The 17563-nt window shown below is 47.2% G+C and overlaps 1 protein-coding gene across 8 annotated transcripts in view; it reads right to left on the reverse strand.

Annotated features, from left to right (window-relative positions):
- SLMAP (sarcolemma associated protein) overlaps nucleotides 1-17563 on the reverse strand; it is a 1163639-nt gene that overhangs the window by 373558 nt on the left and 772518 nt on the right. For 4 of the 8 annotated variants that reach the window (XM_086939104.1, XM_086939105.1, XM_086939101.1 and 1 more), the window contains one exon: nucleotides 1612-1737. The exons of the other annotated variants lie outside the window; for them this stretch is intronic. In XM_086939104.1, coding sequence (XP_086795230.1) covers nucleotides 1612-1737 — 126 coding nt within the window. The remainder of the gene's footprint in view (nucleotides 1-1611; nucleotides 1738-17563) is intronic. 8 annotated transcript variants of the gene reach the window in all.

The raw sequence follows: 17563 nt of genomic DNA on the forward strand, positions 1-17563 counted from the left end.
ATTGTCCAATCTACTTTGTATTGACTAGGCTAATCAAGTGACTGTAATAAATGTAGTACTTTATGAGTCAGAGGGACCATTACAACTTTTTTACAGTTGATGGGCCCAGAAAAGACTTAATTATATCATAGTTCTTAGGAGTTGGAGTAACCAGGTGGGAAGTATTCTAGGAAGAATTGGCAGGCTCACTAAAGTAACACTGCTCAGGATGGATACCAGCCTTGGACAGGTGGACGCTGAGGAAGAAGGATTTGAACAGTTGTTGGAAGCAAAGCTGACAACAGATTACGTTGAGTTGAAAAAAATAAATAGGATTCCAATTATAAATAATGCAAACAAGTCAATGACATTATGGATAAAACACCTGGTCAAACCATAGGATAAGAAATTATGAGAGGCCAAGATGGCACCCAAGAATGTGGACATTTCAAAGCAACTAAAATTGACCCTGTTTAATTATTTATATCATGTGCACTTTATTAGAGACAAACTGCAAAAGATTTGCTGCATCTTCTCCCTAACTGTCTGGAGATGCCTCACCGAAGAAGGTACGTATTTTCTTCACTGTATGGAGCTGTAAGGTGATCCAAGAATAATATTGTGAGGTAGGAAAAAATATGAGGTGCTGGCCAGTAAACCGGAGCTAGATTCCAAGGTGCTCCGTTTGGGTAGGATCAAGACCTTCAATTGACCAGATGTGTCATAACAGTGTTAACTTTGGTCATGTCAGTCACAGTTGACATTGCTAAACATTAGCAGGAAGCCCCAATGGTGCAGGAGTGGCTGTGTGGCAATATATTGCAAGAGCTTATTCACAAAAACATGTGAAGATACAGGGAATACTGCATGGGCACTTTGACAAGGTCTCAATACATGTGTCAGTTGCGGTGACCCTTACTTAGCAGGAAATATGGGTCAAGTGAATATCTGATCGACAAAAAGAAGGTGACCAAACCATGCAAGAGAGAAGAGTGCACCCCGGAGTCATGCTGTGAATCTATATTAACAGCTAAGTGTGGGGGAATCCAAAGGTTTCGTTGTTAAATAATGGATTTTTCAATAACATGTCAATACAATGGTTTAAAGAAGAAAACAAAATAGAAAAAGCACCTACATTCATCTATTTCCTAAGCATTTATCATGGACAAGTATGTAGCTTAACTGAAATGTAATTTCTGATCAATATGGATTTTGCTGTTTATGCTATAAAGTCATAAAAATTCCCTGAACAAAACATCGGGACTACCATTAACGAATGCTTAGCTCGTTTAAAAAAAAATCTTTAGAATTATCAAAGCCTCCTGTAGGATGACTGTTAACTTAATATAAAAAATAGCTTATCCCTAAAGCCATACGCACTTTTACCACCACAGATAAAAATGACAAAGTATCGCTTTTTGGAAAGAAAATTATTTGAATATTTCATCTTATGACAGAGAAAAAAAACTTAGCACAACAACACGTAAATATTTCATCAATAAAACCATTACTAAACTCACCTGCTGTTGCTATTTCCTTTACCTTCAGTAAAGACAACAATTTCCATACACCATACACATTATTTTACTTTCTGATGAGCCCCCTTACATATGGTACTAGGTTTGATCTCACCTTGAAGTTCAACACATTTCTGTTTACTTGTTCTGGCCAACTCCTGGGCTTCAAACAAGTTTTTTTGCAACTTCTGAATATCGTGTTTTGTCTCATTATTTTCTGATTGTACATTCTGCAACTCATCTGATTAAAAAAGAAATCAATCATTTTCTTTAAAGTTTGTGCTGGTACACTTTGGTAGTCATCTGAACATGAGGTGTACTTGATATCATGCAAGGATCAGCCAATGGCTCCACCGTGATAACAGAGTGTTAAAAAAACATGATTTGTAGAAAATAAAATCAAGGGGAATATATTATGTGCTCTATGAGCGATGCTTCCATAAATAAAGTTAAAAAAAAGGTGACATCTCATGCGTTCTTTGACAAATTTAGTGTGAGTGGTAAAATGGAGCATGCAAACCATAATGAGCAAGTAAAATATAGCAATTACTTAAACATATCGTTTTTCAACAACTGTGGCTCTTGAGTAGCTAAAGTAAAACATATATCCTTATCTTGCGAGTACATTACAGAACGTAAGGGTTATAATACAGTAACACTTCTGGAAAACCTTTGGCAAAGGCCAGTATTCAGTAAACAGTCTTAATTTCATCACAAAAGAAATGACTTCACACTCAATCTACTTACAAAAACCACTTCATATGGCTAGGACACACACCATTCTTTTAACAAGTGTTTTGTTGACACTCACTAACTGGGACCCTAACTCCTCCAGTAGTTTTAAGTTTTGCACCGGCTACTTACTTTAGTGCTGAAAAATAATGATGAGGCGTGGTACAAAAATTCTACGAGTTTCTTCCTACCTCAAGAGCGAGGCAGAAAAAACCCCAGTTCATCCCATCTTGGCCTCTGACATCACTGCTACCAACAAGACGAAAACGAATGGAAATAAGGGTTGGTTTATCTTTCTCATGTGCATGTCACATTCAAAGTGTGCAATGCTCCAAACACAAAAATTTAGCAAAGAAAAATATAGGCAGAGTATGTCCAGTTTGGCAATAGTCTAATGTGATGTCGAAGACTGGATTAAGGAGGACTATGGTAAGAACATAGTGTGTCCTTTAACAGACTTGCTGGAAAAAACGGAATATATACTACTACGCAACCAATGACATACTTAAGAAATCTCTAGTTAGAAAAATTCTCTTTCCACATAAGAGTGAGGTTTTGTAAACATTCAAGCATTTTGTAGCCAACCACATCACCATCTCGAGAAGGTAAAGCGGATCAGAGGCCGTAATCTTCCATACCACTCAGTCCCAAAGTTTAAATTATTTCAAGCACAAAATCAGACTTTTTCTGCGTCACTCCAGTCACACTAGAACTTCCTTTAGCCTGAACTGGGAGCTCAACACTCTCCTCTCCCTCACAAAATGTTTAAAGTCCCCCAATACCCTCCCCACACCATTTCATTTATTTCTAATGTGGCGAATAAGCTCAATAGATTCCTCTGATCTGATGCCTAAATATTCCAACACACCCTAGCTGTGAAAATGCAAGGTGATGCAGAGATCATAGCGTTTGCCCCTAGAAAGTAAGTTACTGTTTGTATCACTGCCAAGAAGGCCCATCTTGATGACTTCTAAAACAATACTCAACAACAAGCCCCTAATGGGGGCGTGGCTTGCGTAGCCAACATGGTGGTCGCTTAACCTAGAGCTCCCAACCACGTCTCACTGGAGGAGTCCAGACCACACCTTGCTACCCCAGCAAAAATCAGCGTCTGGTATCAGCGCACTTCTGGCCACACCTTGAGCGCTGTACAACTGCAGCTGTGGCCAACCAGATACTCCTGGGAGGGAGAGGAGCTTAGCCAATGACCTTGCCGCACAAGCAAATGGCTGGACCCCAGAGGGAGCAGACTTGTAGAACCTATTCTTTGCTGGGCATGATTGCGGTTTCCGGACCACCAGCGAGACTCTGAAATATCTACGGCCATGGGACCCCTTCCAGTATGCCCCAGAATCTGAATATTTGACCAGCAGGAAATTCCCCCGACACCACCCCCCTTGCTGCTGGGCAGGCTACTGGGGCCCCTAAGGCTCCATCTGGATATACTGGTCTCCTGCATAGGAGAGTGATTCCACTGAGATCTTGAGGCTTGTACAGCCTGCATCCCTCCGCGGGGACCACAAGGGGAGTGCCAGAGGAAAGCAGACCAAACATTCAACTGGACTACCTGGATTTATTTGGCTGTCCTAATGAGGCGGACAAAACATTTTTAGGTCAGGGGCCCCAGAGTCTTCAGTTACCCTAGATGTTACCCACCCCAATGCCTCCAAAGAGACCCCAGATAAGCTAAATGCCCTTCTTCAGACGATTGAGGCCTTTAGGGTTTATCTAGAGGTGAAGGTGGATGCAGGGTCTAAATGTATTAAAAGCCTGCACGACTACCAATGCAAACTCACAGGTGACCCAGTAAGAGAAGACGCTCCCTGAACTCTAGCCACACACACTTGACCTTAAAAAATAACTCGGACCTCAAGGAACACATCCATTTTTTTAACACTGTGCAGAATGTGAAGAGCAAGTCCAGCACAGTAAAATCTGAGTTTTGGATCTTCCAGAGGGCAGCGAATGCAAGACAATATGACTCTTCTGAAAGGCAAGCAGTGAATATTTCTCTTCCAGGACTATACACTGGCAACATGCAATTTTCCTTGGAATTATACGAAAACTGCGAGAGCTGGGGATCAAATAAGCTCTCCTCCTCTTGACTAAACCGAAGATCATCTTAGATAACAAGGCTCAATTTTACAGACACCTCTGATGCCTAGGACTTGGTGGAGGCTTGGGCCTCTCCTACGCAACTGGCTGCCCCTTGGAGAGCAAAGAGCACAGGTCTGGCTGCTGCCGCTTCTGGAGGGGTCCGGGTAGATCCTCCTTAGTAGCTGCAGCACCCCTGGAACAAGTTAGGAGCAGACACAGCTCTAACCTGGATGCAGCCAACACATTACTGGAACCCCATAGGGACTCCTAAAACTCCTTATAGGAGGACTCTGGTGCAACGATCTCCACCTCTACTCCACCATGTGAACATGACTCACCTCCTTGAGTGACCCCCTCCCACCCTGCACAGACAGAAGACCATCTCCTGTAGCACAAGCCTTCTCATGTAGGCTACACTACTTCATGGACTCCAAGGTGTCCCTGCCACAATGTAAGCCTGGGATGCCCGTGGGTGGCCCATGGCAATCGGAAAGTCCTCTTGGTTCGCTGCATATTGGTCACCCTCAATTGTGTGTTAGACCCCCAAATTGGCCGAATAATTCCATATTCACTAATGCTTGGAACTTGGCGACATGGCTCCAACAGTGATCCATGACAGATGCTTGGTGCCCTCATAACCTAGGGGGTGGGGGTGGGGGGAGGGGGAGGCAGGAGGCACAGAGAGGAGGGGGGCAAGGGTTTAAACTCTACTTCTACTATTCCCCAACACAATGTATATGCATGCTTGGACAGGATAGTTTCCCCCTATTTTGATTGGTGTCCCTCAGTTTCCACTCAGGGTAATAAGTCAGGCCGCCTCCTAGCATGGCTCATAAACAGAGCGACCAGGCAACCCAATATAGTTTCTGTCAGTGAATAGTCTGCCACTTAACTCCACACACAAAAAATATGCTTGTACCACTTATTACTCAGTCCTATTGAGCCTCCCCCGCTTCCTGGCGGAGGCCCTTGCACAACTTTGCATGCTTACCTAGAAGCCACTCCTCTCTCCTGAATCTCTCCAGAGGACCAGGAAGAGTTGGATGCTCCCATTACAGTCCAAGATGAGTAGGCAGCCATACTGGGGCTGGCAATGGGTAAGGCCACTGGGACAGACGGCATGCCGGCCACGCTCTACAAGACGCACATGTGTGAGCTTGCTACAAACTGAAGAAGCTCAATAAGACGGATGCAGGAGAGGGATGCCTCCCTAGTCTCGCTACTAAAACTGGGGAAGGAGCACAGAGACACTGCACCGGACCAGACTGGGTTAGTCTCTGGTAGGAAAACAACCCTCAATATCTGTCAGCTCTACAGTCAGAGGCAGCCCAGGAAAGCCGGCCTAGAGCCTTGAATACGCTCAGGGGGGAATAATTATTTGGCGTATTAACATGAATTGGCTAGGGCATCACCTCATCCATTTGATACACTTACTATACACAAGACAAACAATCCAAGTGCGATGGGAGTCAGCTATTGGACTCCATCACAGTTGGCAGGGGTGCAAGAGAGTTATGCACTTCATCTGCCATTCTCTTTGCACCGGCAATGGAGCCCCTGCCAGCACTAGCCAAACTACAGGCATCACTCTTGACGCTAGCACTCCCTGGGACCCAGCTCAAACCAGATTTGTCATGCTTATTTTAGGCAACACTTACCTGCCTTGCAAGGAATTACAACTTACTAGCCCCATGGCTCACTTTTCTGCCTATTCTTTAAATTAGACTATGGACCCAGCGCAGCTGCATTACTGGCCAGGAGCTGTAACTTTGTACCCAAGATGCATTCAACACCTTGGGGACTTATTCCAAAATGGTCAAACTCTGTCCTTCTCGGCCCTGGTAGATTCATTTGGCCTCCATGAAGGCACCAGTTTCTATTGTATCCGCATTGACAAGCAAGCTTGACAACCTTTGGAGGATCCAAGACACTGAACAAGCTAACCACCAGATAGTGTGTTATTGTTTTGTTATACATACCGCACTAAAGAGAATATTAGGATTTATTGTTGGAATAATGGTTGGCGCGTAATGCATTTATCTTGTTTTGTTTGTTCTGTTGAAAATGCAATAAAAATAGTTTCAAAAAAATAAAATGTGCCAACAATAGACAAACTGAGGTAAATGGTAACTAGATTTGGGGGCACTGGATGATGCTGACTGGGAATAGGCTTTGTAGTACCCTACTAAATGTCCATAAAAGCAGAGATCCATTTAGTGTAACTAAAACTGCTGCTGCGTGTATAACGGAGTTTGATCGCCCGGAGGACCAGCATGTTTATATGGAGTCCAGATTCCGCCAGAGACCAGAGTCCTCTGATCACCGCCCCTCCCAGAAGGCCACTCAATCCCAGAAGTGACAAATCTGTCACTGCTGCGAGATCTGGAAGGGAGAGGGGTCTGCCTCTGAATAAATCACAGTTCATCAGCCCTAACTGCAAGTCTTTTGCAGTTCCCTCCGAGATCTGAGCCATGTCTGAGAGATTCCCCTGGTGCTGCGCCACTGGAACTTCAGGTCCCACTGCAGAGCCTGCATATGTTATCTGGCATGTGTCAGTAGCGGGATGCAGGAGGCCATGAGGCCAGCAGCTTGAGCCATTCTCATCAAAATCCAGGATAGATGCTGAAACATCGGTATCATAGGCTGAATATCCTCAACTTGCTGCTCGGGAGGATAAGTCTGAAACTGCACTGTCCAGAACAGCTCAGATTAATGTAAGCATCTAAGAGAGTAACTTCGGCACATTGATACTGAACCCGAGCAAATGCAGAAGTGTTGCTGCGGTCTGGAAGTGGGGCAATGCCACCTTCAGCAGCCAGTCGTTGAGATAGGAGAAAACTGGCACCCCTGATCTGCATAGGTGAGCTGCGACTGCCACCATCACCTTGGCGAACAACTGAACAACTTTTAGTAAGGCCAAAAGGGAGCCTGATGAATTGGAAGTGCTTGCAGCCTACCGTAAATCACAGGTAACTCCAATGGGCAGGCAGGACGGGAAGATGAAAATAAGCATCCTGCAAGTCCAACGCTACCATTCAGTTTCCTGGGTCCAGGGCAAACAAGACCTGAAGCAATGTGAGCAACTTGAACTTCTTCTTGAAGAACAGGTTGAGGGTTCTGAGATCTAAAATTAAATTAGGGCGAAGCCCTTTGTTTTTTTCGGGAAACAGAAAGTAGCAAGAATAGCAGCCACCACCAGAACCCTCTATATGGCTCCCTTGGCCAAGAGCACTGTGACGTCCTTGCAGAGCAAGTACAGAGGATCCTTTGTCAGTCAAAGGGAGGATTTGACAGGAAGGGAGTATGTGATGGACTGCCAGTGGTGGAGATGATGGCTGATTCTGCCACCAACTGGACACCCACGATCTTGTAGGACAAGATCAGGAAGGCTTAGAGGCTGCGAGGGGGTGGGGAGGGGGGGGTGGAAGAGGGATGTGTTAGAGGGCTGTGGCCGACCTCTGGCTACCTGACCCACAGGGTTATGAATCGTGTCCTCGCCCCCGCGTAGACTGGGAGGCATACGTGGGGCAGTGGCTGGAGTTTGGCTAATGCGGTTGAAAGCCCCTTCTGTAGCCACAAAAAGAGCGATAAGCAGGGTGCGGTTGACGAGGGTCAACTGAGAGGCCCAAGAACTTGACCGTAGCCCGTGAGATGTTAAAGCGCTCCAGTGCCATGTCTGCCTTAGCAAACTACCGATAATGGTGAACTTCACCGCATCTCTCCCTACCTTGACAGCTTGGGAGAGCACAGCCCAAGCTTCTTCCGGGACCCGTGGCAGCACTTGTTCAACCATGTCCTAGAGTGTGTGGGAGTAACAGCCCAATAAGCATATGGTGTTCACAGACTGCAATGCAAGCCTGATCGAAGAAAACATTTTCTTTCCCAAGCTATCCAGCCTATTGGATTCCATGTCCGGAGGTGCGACAGGGAATGCGGCATGGGACGTAGAGGCTTGGATCATCAAGCTCAGGGGTGGGGGGTGTTGGGTGAGGAAGTTCTGGGTCCCCAGGTGCAGGTCGGTGGCGGCGGGCATTTGTCATATTCACAGGAGCCCCTGTGCTGGGTTTAGACAAGGTTTCCCAGTAAAACATCTATTTGTGCTTCATTAAAAGGAAGTAGGGGTTTGGAAGCAGAAGCTCCTGGTTGTAGCACTTGCATCAAGATGTTAGTCTTGACTGCCACGAAGGGCAACTCGAGATCCAGGATTTCCGCTCTTTATGGAATAAGACGCTCCTCCGTAGCCACAGATGGGGAAGAAAGCATATCAGTGTCTGGGGATGTGTTCAGACATCGGGCATTCCAGAGTTCTTCATACCAGTCAATATCACCTTCTTACTGGTATTCTAAAGGGTCCAGTAACTCCTCCCATGGCTAGCCCTTCAGAAAATGTCTCTAGCTCCGACTTAGGACACGGGGATCCTATCGGCACAGGCAATGGTGTCAGTTGACGAGGCTTCACCTCGTGTCTTTGTGTAACAGAATGGAGCTGGCATCGGGGGCTTCAGTGTCAGAGAATTTCGCAGTGGCACGACCGGCGCGGCGTTCAGATCCATGACAGTGCTCATGGGGGCCCATCGGAGCAGAGGCCGGAGATGGTGGCGCAGAACCTGAAAGTGCCCCCTCCGAGCCGGTGGGGCCTGGAACGTCGATACGCCTTTGTCACATCAGCCGATGCACGAGAGAAAGTCAACTTTTTTTAAAAAAAAATTTTAAAACCTTTATTGTGCAAGTAAAAGCGTACAAATACGGGCCTACAACCAATCAGGCCGGCCACAACACAATATAGGCGCACGAAATCAGAATTGAAATTCTCCAGCAGTTTCTCAGCAGTATATGAACAACCATTCAACAGTAAGGGACCCGATACGACCGCTAGGAGCAGGATAAGAGAAGGTTAATTTTATGATATAATAGGAAGTATAGCAGGATCAATTGCAACTGTTGACATCTGAATTCCTATGGCGGGCAGTTGGTAAAGCGGCAGTACAAAGGAGCAGTGAGAATCGGAAGTAATAGCAACAATTGGCAAAGGCAACGCATAGTTTCCCCGTTTCGAATCAGTACCCACCGTTGCCCACCGTCCACCCGTCACCACTTGAATATGTGCTGGTACAAATCAAAGAAGTCAAAACAGCAATACAAAGATAGCCATCCACTATACTAACCCAAAGAAAGGGAAAAAGAGAAGAAGGGTAGACGAAGGGATGGGAAAAACAATAAAGAAAGAACGCAGCGCCGCAGTACGCGCCCCACGGTGAGTAGAGCACACAATACTAGAGACCCACAGTCAGGGACGAGGCAAGTAAAATGTGTAAGAGTGCTATCATTAACATTAACGCGAAGAAGTCATGTCCTACACTGCCAGCCAACACCCCATGGGGTACGCGCACAGACACAGCGTCTCGATAAAGTGATACAAAAGAGCCATAGAACTAAGAAAAAACGAACAATATAAAGACCCCGCCCCACCCACACCACCCTGCACCCCTGCAGAAGGCTACGGCCTACCCCCCCGGCAGCGTGCCTCTCGCCCTAAGTAGAACCCGAAATACAGAAGAATCAGAAAGTAAGAAAAGAACACTACTGACAAAAAGAGGAAATTAAGGGGGAAGAAAAAACCAGTGGGAGAGGAGATATGCAGTCGAACATTCAGCTCCCACCCCCCGCCTTAGCACAATTCGAAATCACATCGAAACGAAATCGACACAGACTCAAACATCAGGAACATGAAGAGGAATTGGTCATACTGTTTCAGCTGCTAACAGTCCTCATCTCCATACATTAATTAGCAGTCAGCCGAGTCAAGACTACCTCACCTCTGTCCTCTCCTGATCATTACTTTAGTACACAATAAAGGAGAATACAGCAAGCAGTTAGACATGGAGTCTACACAGGATCGAAACAAGGCAGGCCAAGGATGCAAATCAGGGGATCCCAGTCTCGAGCAGCAATGCAAACTATGGCGACAGCGGCCCAAACTGGCGAAGAGCCACGTCAGGAGCAGCAAACAGCGTAGGTGCAGTCCCGCCAACCAAAGGGGGGAAGTGTCCCCCACGGAACAACCGTGGGACCCCATCAAAGCAGTTCGAGTCAAACAGCCGCTGAGTACTCCGGCCAGACTGACCTGGACGGACCCCGGCATGGGGCCCTCACCCACGTCCGCCACAATCAAAACCTCCTGGAGACTCGAAGCAACAGACGTAAGAACTCTCAGATGAACGGCGGCCGCATTCCCTGCAACAGCAGTGAGAGACAAGTCAGCACACTCCCTCAGTCGGGCATCATACATGGGGGGTGGCCCAACAAGCCCGGCGGCCGAACCTTTATCTTGCACAGCTGCGTCAAAGGCCATGGTCGCGCGCCAGGAACACAGGGCTGCGAAGACATCGCCAATCGTGGGTTCACTCTCACAATCTTCGGCCATCGTGCTGGTCGACAGACCAGATTCGCCGCCCCCAACCGGTCCGAGACCCAGGACGCCAGCCGCCATTTTGTCGATGCAACAAGTACGCTCCGTTCCTCAACCCCGGACCTGGCCGTCAAACAAGGCCCAGCGGAGTCCCGCCGGGTCCCGCTAATGGCAATCTTGGTGCAGAAAGATGGGCCGCCAAGACACAAGGGGTAGCCGGCGCCACCGTCTCATGGACGCCGCCCGCCGAATCCGGGCGAGGGGCTTCAAGATGGCCGGACAGGACAACAAAGGGGGGGACAAGCCTCCTGTACGGTCAACCCCCGTCCGAGGCAGGACGCGCCCCGCAGCTGAGCCCCCGAGCCACCAGACCGGGCCCGGTCAGTCGCCACCGGTTCAACCGCACAATGGCCTCTTCAGCCGACTCCTCTCCCCCACCGGGGGTCGGCGTCGATACCCCGCTCCGGCCGACCGTCGCGGGCGAGTCCCCGGCCTGCACGCCACAGAGGCTCCGGAGTAAACAAGGGCACAGCTCGAGATCCGCGGCACCCAGGAGCTCCCGGGACAAACGGTGAGTGCAAGCAGCCTTTCACCTTTCCATATTTCGTCGAGTGCGTCTCCTCGGGGCAGGATTAAGTACAGGATTTACGATTCAGGCAGGAAGGTTGACGGAGCCGAGCTACAGTGCGGCCATCACGGTCGCGAGCTTGGCTCCTCCCCGAAAGTCGACTTCTTGTATTTCTTATACTTCTTCCCCTTAAGGGCCGAGGAATGGGAAGACGACTACTTGGGGCTCCTAGCAGTCTCACAACCTCCTTCTCAAGCAGGATCTTCGAGGAGTTGTGCAACGAAGTGTCCTCTGCTGGGCTACCTTTGTTGCCATGGCCCAGCAGGCCAAGCAAGACTTAAAACCATGGTCGTGCTCGAGACACCACAAACACAAAGTGTAGGTCCGTAACCGACATGGCCGTAATGCCACAGGGTTTACAACTGGTCTTCCTTAAAGTGATCCCACTACACACCAGGAGGCGGTATTTCCTAAAAAAGTCTGGGAAGAACCGGCAGAGGGGTTGGTTTCTCAAGATCAGCGCTAAGTGTGGCAGAAAGAAGAGAACTGATGTCAGCGCAACGAGGGAGCGTCTATAAAGGTGACGCTGACATCACTTCCGGCATGGACAACGCCACGAGGAGCCAATCGAGGTCACTTATCGTGCGCAGGAGTACTGCTCGTGCAAAAATCTTCTCGATCCGGTCGGACAGCTGGGTAAATTCAAAGTAAGGAATCTGCAGCTAGATGTCAATCAGATGAGTGCAGTTTTCACACAGGTGTGTAAAGCTTAAATATCCATAGCAGAAAGTTGGGACCTTTATTGTGCATTGCTCTAAAAACAATGCAAAGTGATTTAAATGTGATCCATTCCTCCAGTGGGAGCCATTTGAGCTCAGCCACGGCTCAAGAAGTAGAGGAATGTCTGGGTACATTCAAAGCAACTTTAGTGGCTATTGCTTGAACTTCATGCAGTCTGGAGTAATAAAACTTCCCACAATCCATCAAAAGAGCATTATAGTAATCAAGTCTGCTTAGAATCCCACATTGCACCAACCGTGCTCCTGTAGATGATGGTAGAAAGGGTAACTTATTTCAGAAGGTATGAAACAGGGCAAAATCACAATCTTGTTAACATGGTCCTCAAGGGATAGGTTACCAAAATAAACTTCTAAATTGTGTACTGCAGATATAACTTTTGGACCAGTTATGCTTGTTCAATGTCAGAAATGAAGGGGAGCCTGACCACAGACTTACACATGGAGCATTAAAGATTTACTGGTTTATCCCTATTAAGCTTTAAGGAGTTGCTGTTTAGCCAGCTTAAGACCTACCTTACACAGTTGTTGAATATGTCCAATAGCTCTGGATGAGAGCTGTCGATTTTGAGAATCAAAACATCCACCTAGGTCACGAAACTGAGGCCATATGCTCTAAAGAGATCATTTTTTATTTTTTTTATTTAACCTTTTTCAAATGAGCACATTAGTACATATCACTAGAAAACAGTGTGATACACAAATGTGGCAAAGAAGGAAAAGAACAAGTACCCCTCCCACCTCCACAAGCCTGCAGTATATGAGATGTATAGCTAATATTCAAATCTAGAACACTAAGTCCCACAATATATCAGGTGCTCGCATCGGTACAATGTGTCACTCAGTTTGTTCACTGCGTGCCAGCAAGTATTCACGCAGGGGAGCCCAAATGTCTTTAGTTCGAGAGGTTGACGGTAGCTCCTCCTGAAACAGCTCCAACTGTTCTTGGCAGAACACCATATCCGTTAACCATTGAGATGCACGTGGGTTCCGACAACCATCCCAAGTGAATAGTACACGCCTTTTGGCCAAAAGCAGCGCCACTCACACAAAGTGTCCCAGAACGCCTTTCGTGCCCGGCACATACCCTAACAGACATACCAGAGGAAAACACTTCAGTCTGCACCCAGTCATGGTATAAAGCAATTCCAGCACATCCACCCAGTACGAATGTACCGTTCCGCACTGCCAGGCTAGATGAAGGAAGTCTGCCCCGCCCTGCCCACAACGTCTGCTGCAATCAGTGTCTCTCAGCCCCATTCTGTGGAGTTTCTTTGGAGTGTGATACGTCTGGTGCAGGAATTTCAAGTGGATAATGTGGAGATTAGTTTGGCGACAACCTCCCTGTCACCTTACAAATCTGTTCCCACTCGTGCATTGTAACTTGCGGATCTAAATCCTTGTTCCACCTCCCCAAGCTTTTATCCTCCGGGTGTACTGTCTCTTCCTGTACCGCCTTATACAGTCTAGTAAGTAGGTGCGTCCGTGAAGCAACTACCATGATCATCTGAAACGCCCGTGACATGGCTGGCTCCTCCAGAAAGCAAGTATAGTGGTCCCGGACGGCCCTGCGTAATCAGTAGCACATGTATTGAAACAATGGGGTAGGGTTTGAGATATATTCCAAGTCCGAGCCTGTAATGTATGTCCCCTCCTTATACAAATCGCCCCCAGTAGATACTCCCGCCTCGCGAAGTGAGGCCACCGGCCTGCGCTCGCCCGCCACAGAAAGAGCAGCGTGACCCTCGATGCACATAGCCGGGGCATATAAAGGGAGTCTATTCGTCCGCTTACCGATTGCCTGCCATGCTGAAACCGTGGCATCTATTGTATTAATTTTAGATCTGGGTGTTTGTCTGTGAACATGCGTTACAATATTCAACGGTATCGGGGCAGCATCGCCCTCCTCCACCGCCACATGGGGGATAAATCCATGCAAACCGAACCAAAAATATGCATATTGTACCTACAAAGGTAGTACGCGTAGAAATACGGAGTGTTAAATCCTCCCTTCTCCAAGGGTAAAGTTAGTGTGGCCCAGCCAATCCGTGATGGTCTCGCCCCCCCCCACCAACTGAAGTAATTGAGTCTGTATTGTTTTGAAAAAAAGTTTATTCAGCCGGATGGGGACATTGGAAAAGAAGTACAAAAACTGAGGGAGGATCACCATTTTGATCACTGCCATGCGATCCGCCAACGAAAGAGGCAACCCAACCCAACGGTCAACGTGCTCCACCAGGGCTGTGTAAGCCCTCCCATAGTTTTCGTGGACCACTATCACTGGATCCCGATGGATCCAAATGCCCAAGTACTTGACTAGCTCCTCCGTCCAGACTAAGGGGTACTCCACCTGAGGAGCAGTCGTGGCAGGCGTAAGAGGGACCAGCACCGACTTTTCCCAGTTGATATGCAGTCCAGAGAAGAGCCCGAACCGGGTATATTCACGGACGGCCTGCAATAGATATGTCTGTGGCTTCCGGAGGTACAGGACCATGTCATCCACATAGGCAGATATGCCCACCGGCCGAATATTAAAATTCAAAGCAGCTGCCCTGTGGGACTGGTGAATCCTGCATGCGAGGGGTTCCAAAACAATGGCAAAAAGAAAGGGGGACAACGGGCACCCCGGTCTAGTACCACGTTGAATGACCAGCGGTTCAGAGGTGAGCCTGCCCACCCGCACCGATACATCTGTGTATAAAACCTGGATCCAGCGAATGAACACCTGGGGGAAACCCATCCTGTGCAAGATGGAGATCATGTATTTCCATTCGATCGAATCGAACGCCTTGGCCGCGTCAAGCAGGATGGCCACGGAAGGTAACTCTGGCTTTAAGACGTGGAACATAGCAAAGATCGTGCAGAGGTTCCACAAAGTAGACATATCAGGGATGAAGCCAGACTGATCCAGTAGGACCAGCAGGGGCATCAAGGGGTTCAGTTTGGTGGCCAGCACCTTAGCGAGGATCTTCGCATCAATATTGAGGAGAGATAAAGGACGATATAATTCACAGCGCGTAGGCGTCTTGTCTTTTTTTTAACAAAGTGACGATCAGTGCCTGCCGCAAGGACGGCGGTAGGTAGCCCACCTTGTGAGCCTCCGCATACATTGCCAGGAGGTGCAGCGCCAGGAGATCTACATAGTGCTTGTAAAATTCTGCCGTCAGCCCATCAGGACCGGGGGCTTTGTTATTAGGCAGTGACAGAATGGTTTCTCTAACGTCCGCCTCATCCATCGGGAAGCTAAGGTATTTACGATGTTACATGTAAGGGGGGTTGAACCCATGCAGTCGCGGGGACCTGGGCGTTATATGGTATGTGTAAAGGGGGTCCCCGCAAGGAAAAAGTGTTATGTGCACCATACACCACAAACAAAACTAAGTGTTATTTTCTGAAGACAATAATTAGAACTACTGAAAACCGGTATTGATGTTTATTTTCCAATACCCATCGTAAAACACTTATCGGTACATACATAAAACATTTTCGAAGGCCCCAAAAGGCGGGGGAGAGGGGAGAGGTGAAGAGTGAAGGGGGGGGGAAGGAAAAAGTGTGCTCTAGGCAAGATAAGGTCAAAAAGGAATAAAGGTGAATCACAATGAACACAATCAAAATTGATAATACATGAATCAAAGCAAATTTGATACCATTGCCTAAGAAATTATGGCATTCAATATAGATATGATACAAAAAGGACCTTCAACGGTCACACATAGAGTATTAGAATTATTGAAAGGACAGGTGCCGGAGGTCTGTGTTGAAGAAAGAAGCCGTCGACGTTTCGACCCCTGGCCGTAGGCTAAGTTAGGTCCTTAAACGGGGTCTTCATCAGGACAAGGAAGGGGCGGAGTGGGAGGGGGCAATGTTATCTGTCAAATTAAAATAAAGACAATCAATCAATTTACTGTTCTGAAACTGTCAACCATTTGGACAGAGTGATTAACAACTATTAATTTACCATGGGCTTAGGGCCAATTGGGCCTCTAAGTGGTGGGGAATTTTAAAGTTAGACCAGCCATAAGTCTGGTTCGAAAACAAGTGCTCTAAATCCACACCTACACAGAGGGGAACGCTAGCGAATTATTACATAAAGGAACAAGAGTTTAAAAAAACTCACATCATTTGTCAACCAATCAGCCGATTGGTGAGGTTTACTGTTATCAACCCACACAGGGGATTAGGAAACCAGGCCTGGTTTCCTAATCCCCTGTGTGGGTTGATAACAGTAAACCTCACCAATCGGCTGATTGGTTGACAAATGATGTGAGTTTTTTTAAACTCTTGTTCCTTTATGTAATAATTCGCTAGCGTTCCCCTCTGTGTAGGTGTGGATTTAGAGCACTTGTTTTCGAACCAGACTTATGGCTGGTCTAACTTTAAAATTCCCCACCACTTAGAGGCCCAATTGGCCCTAAGCCCCTGGTAAATTAATAGTTGTTAATCACTCTGTCCAAATGGTTGACAGTTTCAGAACAGTAAATTGATTGATTGTCTTTATTTTAATTTGACAGATAACATTGCCCCCTCCCACTCCGCCCCTTCCTTGTCCTGATGAAGACCCCGTTTAAGGACCTAACTTAGCCTACGGCCAGGGGTCGAAACGTCGACGGCTTCTTTCTTCAACACAGACCTCCGGCACCTGTCCTTTCAATAATTCTAATACTCTATGTGTGACCGTTGAAGGTCCTTTTTGTATCATATCTATATTGAATGCCATAATTTCTTAGGCAATGGTATCAAATTTGCTTTGATTCATGTATTATCAATTTTGATTGTGTTCATTGTGATTCACCTTTATTCCTTTTTGACCTTATCTTGCCTAGAGCACACTTTTTCCTTCCCCCCCTTCACTCTTCACCTCTCCCCTCTCCCCCGCCTTTTGGGGCCTTCGAAAATGTTTTATGTATGTACCGATAAGTGTTTTACGATGGGTATTGGAAAATAAACATCAATACCGGTTTTCAGTAGTTCTAATTATTGTCTTCAGAAAATAACACTTAGTTTTGTTTGTGGTGTATGGTGCACATAACACTTTTTCCTTGCGGGGACCCCCTTTACACATACCAAGGTATTTACGATGGGCATCGGAAAGCCAGGCACAAGCAGTGTCGACCAGACAGTCTTGCAATGCGGGCTCGTGCATGTCTCCCTTAGAGGTGTATAGAGTCTCATAAAATGTGCAGAACTGAGCTAGGATGTCGTCACTTGCGAAGTGATCCACACCCCCATCATCCACTATATGGTCAATTTGGGGGACCTCAGTCCTATCACGTAAACGACCGGCTAGCACCCTGCCAGGCCTACCCCTCTCGCCATAAGCCCTCGCCACACATCTTTTCGATAGGTATTCGATAGATATTTTATCTCCATGGCCGCAAGAGTATTATACTTATCGAGATACTCCCTGATTTGGGTCAATATCTCGGAAAGATGGCATCCTCTAATGAGATCTTAAAAAGGGTTG

This window comes from Lissotriton vulgaris, chromosome 9, assembly GCF_964263255.1.
Source record: "Lissotriton vulgaris chromosome 9, aLisVul1.2, whole genome shotgun sequence".
Taxonomy (NCBI): Eukaryota; Metazoa; Chordata; class Amphibia; order Caudata; family Salamandridae; genus Lissotriton; species Lissotriton vulgaris.